The 12357-nt window shown below is 41.1% G+C and overlaps 1 protein-coding gene across 1 annotated transcript in view; it reads left to right on the plus strand.

The window, feature by feature from the left end:
* Positions 1–12357, plus strand: part of LOC139468155 (RNA polymerase I-specific transcription initiation factor RRN3-like) — a 346794-nt gene that overhangs the window by 105386 nt on the left and 229051 nt on the right. Inside the window, exons 6-7 of the mRNA XM_071249934.1 lie at positions 807–936; positions 1549–1651. Coding sequence (XP_071106035.1) covers positions 807–936; positions 1549–1651 — 233 coding nt within the window. The remainder of the gene's footprint in view (positions 1–806; positions 937–1548; positions 1652–12357) is intronic.

The raw sequence follows: 12357 nt of genomic DNA on the forward strand, positions 1-12357 counted from the left end.
CAGACATATCTTTTGTCTTATTATCCCCCGCCATGAAGTGGAAGGGGGATATAGGAATGGGTGCCGTCCGTCCGTCACACTTCGTTTCCGGAGCAGATCTTGAAAACCGTACCATATTTCTTCACCAAACTTGGCACTTAGATAGATCTAGTGGTGAACTGGTGCCTTTTGATAGTTTGGGATTTTTAAAAAAGTTATTTTTCGAGTTTCCATGGCAGCGACTTTGATTTAGACTGAAAATGGCAGTAGTCCTCGTTTCCGGAGCAGATCTTGAAAAATGTAGTATATTTCTTTACAAAAAGGCCTTGTGAACATAGTTCACAGGAGCTAATGCATTGCACACACCTGACATGTCATATTGGCGGGGGATGTGAGTATTTCATGCTTGTTGGATATTATGTCAGGGAGATGGGATCTTGATACCTTAGGCTAGTATTTATCTAAAAGCTTAAAATCTATTAAACTATGTAGACATAACCTATGTCTTTTTGAATAGTATGTCTAGGAGATGTGTTCTCGTTTCCTTAGACTAGCATCCATCTAAAAAGCTATGACTGAAACTACTGATGTTTTATATATGCATTTTCCCTGATGATAAGTATTACTTGCTAAACTATAATTATATGAAATGATGTATAAATATTACTCTATGATAACTCATAAAAGCACTTGATGTGGATCTAATTATTATAGGAAAACTTAGTATAAATGTAATATCATGATAAGATCATCATCTGCAACCAACATTGGCCATTGTTTGATGATGATGCAAAAAAACAACAAACATTTTTTTTAAATATTTGCAGAAAGTAAATTGGCCCAATCAAGAAGAAGAAGTGATAAGAGAGTACCGCTCCTTTCTGCTGAACCTCCTGTCAGCTCACACTTTCTACCTTAGAGCTGGATTGCGAATGTTAGTTCGGCACTTCTTACCAGGTATGTTATGGCAAGGTCCATATTGACAAACTACACAAATACAGTATGGGTATTTATCTGGGGGTCTCTCATTAATCAGCCCCATGTTAGATGGGAATGCTTTTGTCTGAATTCGATGCATAACTAAATCATCTTGGTGTTGCAGACTTTGTTTGGAGTATATTAACATTTGTTGTCTAATCCGTGAAGATCCGGGTTAAAATTGGACTTTGGCAACCCAAGCTTGTCATAAGAGGCGACTATCAAGATCAGGTAGTCAGGCTCGCTGACTTGATTGATGCATGTCATTGTATCCAAATTGCACAGATCAATGCTCATGATGTCAATCATTGGATTGTCAGATCCAGACTCGATTATTTATAAACTGCCATCATGCAGCTGGAATATTTCTGAGTGCAGCATAAAATAACAAACAAAATATTTTTGCAAAGTAAGAACAAATGTGGAAATTATGTTATTGTTTATTATCTTTGTCGTTAGGCCTCTAAAAATATTTGAATATTGATCAATGCTGACAGCAGATGTTATTTAGATGGTTATCTTGGTTGACATTTTAAGTTATTGACAATATATAAAGGTGTGGCACTGAACTATTATGGTTTATGTTTACAGACACATCAGAAAGTGAACCTGAAGCTCAGACCAAGGCACTTGAAGATAAAAAGTATATCAATATACACCTGGTGCTGAGAGCAGTATCATCGCTCATTCCAATGTAAGCTTACAGTGTTATGTTTGTCTGCTGATTTCCATTATCATTAAGCTCACCCCAGCAGAACTTCTCTATACAATTGGTCTACAATGTTGTCTCAACTTGTAAACAATCCAGTAAAACTTATATAATGGTGCAATGTCCAACGTTTACAAATTTAATGCTCAAAATAGAATTTTTTTAACTTTCCTATCTCATACAATGTATTTCTCATTCTTCTTTCGATCTTAAGTGGAAAAGTACTTAACAAAGGTTTGCAGCTTCTAAAAAAAATCCACCCGAACACACCTATCATCCCCATAGTCCCCGAGATCCAGGTACCCATGCTTGCCGTAATAGGCAACTATGCTCGTAAGAGGTGAATAACGGGATAGGGTGGTCAGGCTCGCCGACTTGGTTGATGAATGTCATCGCAGCCCAGTTTCATGGATCGATGCTCATGATGTCAATCACTGGATTGTCTGGTCCAGACTCGACTATGTAAAGACCGCCGTCATATAGCAGGAATAATACTGAGTGTGGGTTAAACAACAAACAAACAAACACCATCCTACGAACTTTAGTGGACAGAGAATGGATATATATATCAGATGTGCCATACATTGACTCGCTGAAAGTCATATTTGTTGTAGTTTGACTATCATATGTCAACATAAATCATTTTGCTATCGCGAGCGCGGGAGCATAGATGGTGATTGGTCAAATTGTTCCATATGAAAACATACCCGGCAAAGCTGTACCAAAGTGCTATGCTTATGGTTATTAGTTTACTTCAAATACTGTAAATCTTGAAATTAATGCGAGCATGAATTAAATGCGAAAAATGCGAGTGGTCTTTGCTTGCATTTTTAAACATCGCATTTATATCAACAATAAGACATTTTGGATAGCAAAAATACCAACTTAGACATACGCTGATGTATTCCACACCACTGTTTATTGAGCAGCACTTGTATATAAAGTATATAAACAATGTCATTCAAACACTAATTACGTCCTGTGAATTGTCACTGCTGGGGTCAAGACACGAGTTCTACTCACTTATGTCATCACTTATCACACCTGCAAGTCCAGACAGACGCCACCCTTTGTTCTTTGCGACTGCGTCAAAGGCCGACACGAGCGAGCGCGCATGTATTGTTTTTGCGGAAGTACTTTACTCAGCGCTAATAAGCGGTGCGATTTGGTGTGTAAGGTTGGTTTAAGGTGAGGATTCTAAACATGACTGAGGACATCTTTAGATAGAAATCCACTGATGCTTGAGAGGAGGGGGTGTCGCATTCATATTGAGTCACATTTTTGGCTAGGGTCCAGTGGTCGCATTCTTTTGGAGACGCATTAATTTCACGATTTACAGTATATATAGTAAAGCTGCAACTTAAAAATATTGGAATAAATTATTCCTGATAAAATAATAGTTTCAGATACAATTCTTCCAACTATTTTATCAAAATTCTACAAAGTTATATTATTGGTTAATTTTTAACCGAATCACCGGTAGATTCTGAGAAATGAGTGCACAGCTGATGGTTGCTTCTGGCTTAGTTTAAGAGACAAAACACTCAGTAATCTTAATCTCTATATGTAAAACAATGCTTAGCAGAACAGGAAATGCAATTTAATCAGTAATTTATCATGTCTAGTGATGTTTTATCTCAAATTTCAAATTTGTATTGACCAAGTATAATTGTTATGATCTGTTCGTTTCCTTGAATTTGTTGAAGGGATACTATGTTTTCTCCAGAAGACAAACACGTTTTTATTGCAAATGTAGGGATTGTGTATGTGCTGGTGATGTGCTTCATTCCGATTCGCTTTATAGATGGGGTATATAAATTAGCATCAATTTTGAAGGCTTGTACAGGGGGGTCGCCTTACACATGAGGTCACTTCTAGATGGCAATGTACTGTATCTTATCTCACACTTTCCTTCTTCTTCGATCCTATATGGAAACGTCCTTGAACCATGTTTCCAGCTTCTGAAATAAAAACATTCACCTGAACACCCCTGCCTCTCTATGGTTGCAACCAGAAGCTAGGTCAATTGCGTGCTTCCCATGCACGGCATGCCTGCCTGAACTGACCTCATGTACACCTCTACCAATTCATTCTCTTTCTCATCACCACTGTGTGGTGACGTTTTCTTACGTTAAGAGAAATTTGTTTGTCCTTTGCCATGTTTGTCAAGTATTCTACAGCCTATAATTATGGGCAAAAACGACAGACAACGACCTGCTTGTAAAGAATACTTATTCTACATTGGACCCTCACTCCTTATGTTGTGACTGTCGCGGACACTGCTCCTTGGTCTCCCGATGTGCAGAATGTCATACCTTGTCTGATTCTGCCTTTCAAGTTTGTGTCCAACGATGTCGTCGCAGAATATCCGATCTTCATTCTAAGGCAGGAGATTCGTCTAAGAAATCTAAGATCTGTTCTTCACTTCAATCTGAGGAACACTTACTTTCTGTCACTGATGAGACGATTCTTTGACAGTTTTCTCAAGGGTGATTTTTCAAATCCCAACCTGTTGAATACTCCTAATCAGGTCGATCTGACTGATCCTGATTATGCTCTCGTTCAAGCGACCGGTCGCTCCGCTCCATTCAAAGTACCGCACTTGGATTCAGCTTGTTCCGCTCCTCCGGCTGATCATGATAAGGTCATTGGTTCTGCTACATCCTGGAATGCTGCCAATTGTCACACTTCGGATTGACGATCGTCTTCTAAGGAGAAGTATCGGCGCTCCAGCTCCCAAGATCAGCATTCCCACTCCCAGGATTGGCGTTCTCGCTCACAGGATTGGTGTTCTCGCTCACAGGAGCTACAACTGATACCCGTCGACTTCATATGACCATTCTTCATAAAGTTCTACGACAGGGATCAGTCTTCTGTTGTGGATTATCAACATAGCGGTTATCCCCATGGGAACTTTCCAGCTGTTGATACCTATGTGGATCATCGACAGGGATGGGATGCTTTCACAGTTTATAGTGACTCTTACTACCAGCGACCCGAATACTCTTACCCAAGGTTTCCCGATTACCGCTCTACTACCAGCTACGCTTATTCTCCTCCGCCATCCTTTTATGGAACATCTTTTGTGTGACAACAACCCGCGACATACCCCTAAATCTGAGGATGGCCGTTCGTCAACACACAGAACGTGAAAGTCGGAGCCATTCCAGAAGCCGATCTCATTACGTTCACAGATCGCCGGATCGTATTCCCTCTTGTTCCCTCTTGTCCCACAAGTTGGGATCACCAGGATCAACAACAGAGTACAGTCGCCTACAGATGCAGTTCCGGTTGCTTCCCCTCCATCCCTCCCAGATCGGGTGGTTCAGCCTCTGCTTCGGGAGACCCTAGTCTATAGGTTCAACCAACTGACAGCCCATGCCCACCAGGTGTTGTTGACCATCACTCGTTGCCTCCCTCCTTAGTTGACAGTTTTGAACCTGCGGACCCTGGATCAGTCCTTCATTGATTGCTGACAAATTACAGTTATAGTGTACAACTTAGGCTGCGGATCAGTTCACTGGGTTTGCAGTCCCATCGGCTAGCTCGTCCAATATCACGCTGCCTCCCAGACCAGTCTTACTGGCAATTAACATCTTCTCTTTGTCTGCGTGATTGACTCCATGTACCACACTTCGTTCTTTAAGATACTACGCACTCATGGCATGTCTGCTACAATAACCTCCCTAGATTTTGATAGTGACATATCTACTCTGTCTCAGAAGCGCTTCACATCATCTTACGTGGTTGAAGATTGGGACCTTACACACTTGGATTGCCGTACACTCCCTTTTGTGTCTATGATTTTTTCATCTATGGAAGCGCTCTCCATCTCTCTCTCCACTTATTCCCAAGAGGACGCCTTTATTCCAGGATAAACTCACACAGATCCTGGACCTCCTCTTTCACAATTCCGTCTCCATGACAACTCTTCATCGCCGTGGTGTACTTCAGCACCCTACCTGGGACGATCAGTTCAAGGCTTAACCTTATCAACAACCTTGGTCTTCCTGCTCCTTTTTTGCATATAAGATCCAGCAGTTTGCTCAGGATGTTAAAAGAGACTCTAACCTGCAGGTCACTGTGGACCTTTTGCGTCTCCAGAAGAGACAATTTGAAGATCAGGAAAAGAAAGATCTGAACTATCCCCAATTGGTTCCTGCCCATCGAGATCTTCATGAACTTCTCTCATCCCAGCCTTATCCCTTACGCGGATGCAGATGAGGTTGAAAAGGACAAGGGGACTCGAGACCCTTCTCGGGTTGATCCGTCTCCTTTTCCAGATCCAAGGGCTCTGTGTGGTTGCCAAGAAACTGACTACTTTTCATAACGACGAGACTAGGAACTTCCACCTCCAGCCGTTCCTGTTACAGCCACATCTGTAGGTGGAAGACTGGGGCTATTTGCAAGCAATTGGACCATTCTTGTTGACTGCTTCATGACACAGCTACCACAACAAGGTTATCGACTGCCACTGACAGCACCACCACCTACGACATTCAAACCCCTACACAGAACGTATCCGGCCAGACAGTTAAGGAGGATGATCGATGCTGTAGGTGCGTTACTAGCAAAAAGCACAATTGAATGTCTCGGCACACTTCCCCAGACCCCCTGGTTTTATTCCCCCATATCTTAAATTCATTTTCAATCTGAAGATCTTCGACGCCTTGTACCTAGAAACCCTGCCACATTTTCATTCTTCCCGGCGATCTTATGGTCAGTATCTTATCTGCACGTTCCCATCCTCCGGTTTGTTTTTCAAGGCGACCACTACCAATGGAAGGTGCTTTTCACCCACCTTACCCAGCTCATCACAAAGTTCCTACATCTTTGCGGGGTCGTGTTCAATTCTTATCTTGACAACTTTATTCAAGTTCAGATGCCGATTTCCTCCCGTCAACAACTCGACTTCACGCTTCGTTTTCTCAGACAACTCGGCTGGCTCATGAACATACAAAAGTCGGAATTCATTCCCACCTAAATTCATAGGAGCCCTGTTCGACACTCAGCAAAGTATGATGTTCATCCCGCCCAACAGGTGGTTGAAGATTCAATTACTTGTGCCATTGGCAGTCAAACACCCACTTCGACTACGCTAATGGCAACGATTCCTGGGCCTCCTAACATCGGCGCAGACGCTCACTGTACAGGGTCAACTACATCAATGTTTTCCCGTGCCATTTATCAGGATCAACGATTGTCACATTGATCTCTCTACTGCTCCATCTCCACCCTCATATTCAATGGTGGCTGGTCGCGTCAAATGTTTGCAGAGGGGTGTCTTTGTGGCCATTTGTCCCATGCCTTCATCTGTTGTAATCGCTTCAACCGTCGGTTGTGGAGAAGCACAACTCTCGGACAACCAGCCTAATTACGATTTCCCCGCTCTTGTCAATTTTGGGATCAAATGATCATGACGACCTCTCCCTGTGTCTGGTTCAGGCGTTTCGATTATATCTCAGTGTGTATCGTCTCAACAGATTTTCCCAGAATAGACTTTTCACATCTAAATTGGAAATTTCTCATACCACGCCATCCTTCTGGCTCCGCTCAATCATCCTTCAAGCTTATACCTTCGTCAGGCTGCCTCCACCAACAATGTCCTATCCTCATGAGACTCGTGCAGTTGCTTCTACCATGGCTCTTCACAGTAACTGCGCCCTTTCAGCCATCATGGAAGGGTGCTTTTGGAAGTCCAATACTGTTTTCACGTCTCTCAACCTTCGCGACATCTCAGTCACTGACATGCAAGGGCTCCACAAGTTCTGTCCATTATCAAGACCTTTTAGTCTTCATCTATGAAGTCACTATTAGGTGCCGCCGTTCATAAAACTGAGATCCGTGTCGCGAACCTTTATTTCCGCTCACCTCTGCCTTGGGTATTTGTGATGTAGGGTTTTGGTTCGAAGGTCCTTGTTATGGAATATTGTCGATAGTTCTCGTCTAGGTTCACTTCATACTCTTGAATGTGTTTGATAACCTTGCCGAAGCGTTAAAAGAGTACCAAACCTGGTCTGTGGGAGATAGTGTTGTGTGCCCCTCAAGTTGTCAGCTGTCGTAGTTGTTCTATAAGAACGATGATATACCCGATCTCATGCTGTTTCGTTTGAGTAACGTATCGAGATCGTTAACACCGGTTGATTGTGTGTATTTCCCACTCATGAGTTAGACACTAAAGAGTTTTTCAAAATTTTAACACAAATTCCAAATTACACCATCTAGTTCCAGCTTCCTCTTATATATTTCACGTTTGTAGCCTATACAGGCTAGGGTATCTGCGACCCACCTTGAGATAGGATAAGTGTAATAATTTGGAAATTTTAGTATATATTGTATATTCATATACTTAACCTATCTCACACATGATAGGCCCACCCGAACATCCCTGCATCTCATTTACTCTAGCCTGATAGCTCTGCGAAAGAGAATGAATTGGCAGAGGTGTACACATGGTCAGTTCAAGCAGGCTTGCCGTGCATGGGAAGCATGCAATTGACCTAGCTTCTGGACTTAACCATAGAGATGCAGGGGTGTTTGGGTCAATGTTTTTATTTCAGCAGCTGGAAACATCGTTCAAGCACGTTTCCACATAGGATCGATGAAGAAGGAAGAAATTCAAAGTGTGAGATAACATAAAGTATATAGATATACAATTTATACTAAAATTTCTAAATTTCTCTTTTTCCCTATCTTCAAGAGTCGTCCTGCGTGTCTTACCTGTAGTCGGGTCTTATCTCCATCCGACCCAATGTTTGTTCAGACTGCCATGGGCGCTGTGCTCAGTGTGTTGAGAGCAGCACAAGCTCTCTAAATCTGCTGAAAAAATTACCAAAATTATGAAAACTAGTCTAACCAAACGCTTCCAATAATATCTCTAAATGACCATGGTCTATCCCGATAATTTTCTGACAGAAGACGTTTCCGACTTGACCACACAGCCCATTACGAAGAATCTATCCTTGACAGCTACGGCGAACCACTCTCTCAGTGATTTTGGATCCGACCGAACCTGTATTTTCCTAATAGTTGGCAGTGATCCCCCTTGCTTCTAAGATACTTACCATAGACCTATCTTTTCTTCATCGCCATCATCTGCTGCTACTGATTATGTCAAGCTTTTCTACCTGAGGGCATCTCTAAGACTGCGGCTTTGATTGAACTCTCCACAGTTAGCTCTGCTACAGGTTAGTCTACATCGGCAGCTCCTCACTTCCCATCCACTCCTCGACATTCCAGATGACCTATTCGTAGTTCTCCTAGAGAGTGGTCGTCACAGGATAGCAGCCCGGACTCATTTGCCTCTGCTTTGGATCAAGACTTGTGTGGGTCTTCTTCTTGGAAGTGCTCTCATGAGGATCAACAATCCCCCAATAGGGATCAGCTTGGTGTTTGGCGGATAAACTTTCCACCACAGTTGACAGTCGTCTAAGTATCAATGCACTCAAGGTTGGGATTTGCAAAATCTAGGGCTCGTTGATCATGGAATCGTCGATCTTCTCCACATCACCATACCTAAAGGACCGGATTCTAGGTTTCGTGGAACATCTCAAGATCGCGGTCCTCTGTGAAGCAGCACACTTCTAAGGTTCAACAAACTTCCAAGGTTTTATGCACCTCTAAGAATCACCACACCTCCATCTATCGCCATTCCTCTAAGGATCGAAGCATCTCAAAGGAGCGATGTAACTCGAAGGATCCATGAACCTCCAAGGATTGACACTTCTCTCTAGATCGGCGATCTTCCACTGAACGTTACTCTTCCAAGGATCGACGATAAATGGATCGGTCATCTACTCATTGCCTTTCAAGGAGAGATATTTCACATTCAGAAAATGAAATTTATGTCAATGGGCGATCTTTTTGTTCCAAAGGGCAATAACTCTCCTTTTGAAATGATATAAGCGACGGTCCAACCTGTCGCTTCCTGTCTGGTTCCCGGATCAATGCGCGCTGCGACAACTACTGACATGTAGAGACGGGGCCAAGCTAAAGAGTTACCCTGTTGCACCTTCGTTCAAAAACGGTCATTTACAACTGAATTTTTTTAACTAGCACATTCTTTGTCGAGATTATTAGTTTATTATATCAACATTTGTTGAGTCTTGCAACTACAAGACGAATTGTCACTATGGAATATAGCTTGAGAAACGTCATGAAAAACAGTATATTACCACGGTAATATCTACATCAGAAAACAGCGATGCATTCTGTCAGTCTGGGCTAACATATTGCATCGATGAAATAATGCACTCATTTTATTTATCAGCCTTTGTGTTTTTCCCCACCACAATTCGAAGCATTCAAATCTCAACAAATACCACCATGGACTTCAATTTAATAAAATTAGTGATACGCCTACATTTGCAGCACACAGACATTTTTGACAGGCCTTCACCAATGATCTATAAAGTAGGTATACATCCTTGCCTTAACAAATATTTTAAGAAGAAATAACGTTCAAAATAATAAAACAACTGATTTAAAATGTTACTTTTTATATCAAAATTAAAGTTGCATCTGAATATTTTAATTTACATTATTTTCTAGAAATATGCTAAATGAAAATCTACCATGCATCTATTAAGCACTCTGTTACTCAGTTGCAATATACATACTAGTCATCATACTTTGAAATAAGAGATTTACCCATATTATTCTGCCCCTTATAACATGTGTCCCACCATTATGTGCGCTGAGTCATAGGTGTAACGGTAATTAATTCATTGATCCATCATTTCTTACAGAAATCTGATACTCATGCTCTTCATGCTGTAAATTACAGAGATTTGTCCCAACAAACAACAAATCATACCCCACAAAATGTGTATGATGCATAAATAGATGTAAATCATAGTTTTATCTTCTTGTTTTAATAACATGATATTTATTTTATTGTTGACAAATTATTTCCCATACAAACCCACACACTATCCTGCTGTAGTTATGTATCCTGATTTTCATTCAACAGTACTTCAAGACACCTGTAGTATAGAGTATATTTTGTAGATATTATTATCATATGAAAGTTTATCATCAAATCTTCTGATGGTTAAATAAATGCAAATTGAACCCCACAATCATTCCATGGATTAGAAAAATGGATTTATTTATGTTATTTGTTTTTGCATATAACATATTACACTTACATATGTTACAGTCAGTGTCTATAATCAGGCCCAAAATGTATTTTGACTGAAAATATGTACACAAAATTTCATAAGTAACTTCCCCTATTTTCGGCACTAACGCGGAATTATCGTGCCATTTTTGAGCCATTAACGCGAAACTATTGTGCCACTTTCGAGACACTTTCGCGCCATTTTCGCGATAACATTTTACAAGATCGCGGCACTTTCGCGCCACTTTCACGGCACTCTCACGGCACTATCGCGCCACTATTGCGACACTTTCGAGACAGAATAGTCACGCTATCTTGTGACATTTTTGCTAAATACACGGTAGAATATATTGTATTACTCTTTTCCTTGACTGATTTTGAGTTACATTTTCCATGGCATTGTCATGGTGACTGATTTACGACACCCATTGTCTGAAGAACATTTGATTGCAAAGGCTCATTACCCTGAAGCCATGACATCTATATGCCTTGAAACATTTAATTGCTGTTATTTATAAGATGCTAATCCTAATTGTTAATTGTTAATGGCCTTTAACAAGATTGAAGAAAGAACAAGAACCTCTCCGATCAAGAACAAGTTCTCCGATCCCAAAGCTTCCCTGCTCGAATATCTTAGCAACACTGCTAAGACTTCCCCTTCAAGATGTCGTTCCTGCACATGACCTAAGAAAAGAAGTATACACGCCTATCCCACAGAGACCCAACCACAGCCATCTTCATGCAGACCCTGCACAATACAGAAACCGCCTCACGGGCACCTACAAGATGGACACTGTGTACAAGATATCTCATTGGGACTTACTAATTTGTGTTTACTTACATGGACTCAATCAAGGATATATATTGTGTGACTGTTGAATAGTGCAACCAGGTATGTTTAATCAAAGCCAGTATATTAATGCCAAAATGTGTCTTTCCAAAATTCAGTTTTGTATATGTGCAATATACTCCAAATTACATCTTTAGTCAGCTAGATCTTTGAAGTTATTGTGTAGGGAATCTTTGTAATGTCTCCAGGCCACGCCAGACATATAGTTGCAGCTAGGGCCCAGACAAACCTAAGCTGTAGGGTTATCGAGTCACACCTCTAAGCTCGACTCGTAATTTCAAAAATCTAAACGACAAATTTTGTCATTTGTTACAAGTAATTAATGTGCACAGTTTGGTACAAAATTGAATGTATTGTCTAGGACTTTGAATTCAGATTAGGGATATTCTTGGGTGAGCCACCCCTACACATATGTTTATTGTATGTCAGTATTAAGTAATTAACAGCACAGCAGTATTCAGCATTTCAGAATTTTGATGTCGGAATTAAGGATTTTTTTTCTTGGGCATCAACAATATCTGGGCAAGCTCCGTCAAAGACACGGGAAGAGCACCCATTGTACTTAAAAGGGCAGTAGTACCCACAAGTACCGTTTGAGTCACGCGGTAAAGCTAGACACCTGGTTTCAAATTTCTTTATGCGAAATATTTGCTGTGATGTTTAATTTGTACTTTTTATGACATTACTCATTATCATTATTCGGTACTGAGTCGCACCGCC

This window comes from Haliotis cracherodii, unplaced genomic scaffold (genome assembly GCF_022045235.1).
Source record: "Haliotis cracherodii isolate W230 unplaced genomic scaffold, xgHalCrac1.p SCAF_2, whole genome shotgun sequence".
Classification (NCBI taxonomy): Eukaryota; Metazoa; Mollusca; class Gastropoda; order Lepetellida; family Haliotidae; genus Haliotis; species Haliotis cracherodii.